Below are 2,108 nucleotides of genomic sequence, written 5' to 3' on the forward strand. Positions count from 1 at the left end.
ACAAGTCAGCTTTGGGAATGCTTGGTTGCTCACGGCGACGCCCAATGCGTGCGCCGGTAGGGGGGAGTGTGCGCGCGCATGTGTGAGATGTGGATTGCGGCAGGCCTGCTGCTGCTGATGGGAAGTGTGCTCTGTGTGTGGCGCTGCGCTGGCGTGCGGCGCGCGCGTGCTGTGCGCGTGTGCGTGTTGGATCCGCGCGTGCGTCTGCGTGTGCTGCGCGCGCGCCGCCGGTGTGTGCTGTGTGCTGCACTCTGCTGTGCGCCTGTTTGTGAGTCTTTGAGGCGCAGGCCTGGCTGGCAGGGCTGCGCGGTGGGCTGCGGCGCGCTGCGGGTGGTTGTGCGCCTGCCTGGTGGTGTGCGGCGGCCACGCAACCCGCCCGACCGGGTCGTCGGCGGCCCAGGGCGCGAGCATGCGGTCGGCGCTGCATGTGAGGCTGCTGCGCGGCTGGCGCGTATGTTTCCGTGCGATGAGGGACGCGCGTATGTGTTCACGCTGCGGGCGCGGGCGGGCGCGGGGGGCGGCGTGGTCTCACCGCGGTCCGACGCCGGTTGGTCTTCGGCGTGACGAGGGCGGGCGCGCAAAGAGGCCTTGCCGCCATCGCGTTGCCGCGAAGGAAAAAGAATTCTAAGAAACAAAACAGACAAGCCAAAGAGGGTTGGGAGGATGGCACGCCGCCACCACACAGGGATTTTACGGGAAGGAATGTGTTTGGCTAGCCGTTGCCCACCCTTGAGCTTCTGCCTATCCCTTTCTTGCTATCTCTCTTTCTTCGCAGTCCCTCGCCGTACGCCGATTCTCGCAGCAACCTTCATGCCACCTCGCGGTCATCCCACTCTCGTCGTTCTCTCTCCTGCCCCGTCGTCCTCTTCCTCAATCGCTCTCCTCTGCCTCGTTCTGTGACGACGCCGCCGCCTGCCTTACTGAGCCTAGCGCAGCGCGAACTCGCCGTCTGAGCCTAGCGCAGCGCGAACTCGCTCCTGTTCATAGCTGCGCAACCCTAGCCGAGCTCCACTTGGAGCACTTGGAGTGCAGTCGGCAACCTCACATCCAGGGTCGGAGCACTTGGAGCACTTGGAGTGCAATTATGAACCGGCGCGATCGTTTTGTTTTGTGCCCGCTGATGTCCCATTTGTGGAATTCGGTCGGGGTGACCTAGATTCGAAGGCGTGCAGGGGCGTGCAGGCCCGCTCCGTCGCCTATCCCGCCTCTTCACTCTCGAGCATCGCCGTCCGAGCCGCCGTTCACTTCTGCCCGCACATCTCGTCACTCCTCACCTCACACCTCAACGTCCGGCATGCGTTCTCACGCGTTCTCGGCGGGCGATTCCCATGATGTGCACACTCAGAGAAGAGCGTGGTGGCGGAGAGATTGCCGTGACGCCTTTGCCACCTGCCCGAGACAGGCGCCAGCGTCAACCATGGCCTGGGACCTCCTCTACGCGCTCACGGGGCAGAGCAAGAGCAAGCCCTCTCCGCCGATCGGCCGCGACTTTGCGCCGCGCCGAACGCAGCCGGCGCCGCCGCAGCACGCCGCGCCCAGCGCCGAGGGGCTTGCGGCGCTCGAGGCGGCGGCTGCCCGCAGTGGCCCTCAGGCAGCGGCGTCAAACGGGGCTGAGGGTACCTCCGCCGGAGTGGATGCGCCGATCGGGGCGCGCTTTTACCGCTCGGAGGAGATCTCCGGCAGCTGGGCCCTTGCTCCTCGCGGCGTGTCGCGCTCGCTGCCCGACGCGGCGGAGACGGCGGCGATCGGCTCGATCACCTCGCACGGCTCCAAGTGGGACAGCAAGGGCAAGCACACTGAGATCAACCAGGACCGAGGATGCGTGGTGACGCCCTTCGCCGGCGACGAGACCGCGCTCCTCGCGTGCGTCTTCGACGGCCACGGGCCTCAGGGGGAGCAGGTCGAGACCCCCCCCCCCACCCTCCTCTCCGCGGCCATGCCCCCTCTCCCTGCACACACAGACCTCCCCCCCCCCCTCTTCAACCCCCACCACCACCTAGCCACCACACATCGCGCTCGGGACCCCGCACTCACCCTTCCCCCCCCCTCACCCCCCTCTGCCCTTCCCTTCTTCCCTCTCGCAGGTGTCCGAGTACATCGTCGCGGAG

General features: G+C 66.9%; 1 protein-coding gene across 1 annotated transcript; it reads left to right on the forward strand.

Annotated features, from left to right (window-relative positions):
* Positions 1-87: 87 nt before the first annotated feature.
* EMIHUDRAFT_104102 (hypothetical protein) lies at positions 88-2,099 on the forward strand (the record flags this gene model as incomplete). Its single annotated transcript, XM_005765337.1, has 3 exons — positions 88-171; positions 1,403-1,900; positions 2,085-2,099. Coding segments are annotated over 3 exons (597 nt in total), but the record flags the coding sequence as incomplete, so codon positions are not given.
* Positions 2,100-2,108: the final 9 nt, after the last annotated feature.

Source organism: Emiliania huxleyi, assembly GCF_000372725.1.
Source record: "Emiliania huxleyi CCMP1516 unplaced genomic scaffold EMIHUscaffold_56, whole genome shotgun sequence".
NCBI lineage: Eukaryota > Haptophyta > Isochrysidales > Noelaerhabdaceae > Emiliania > Emiliania huxleyi.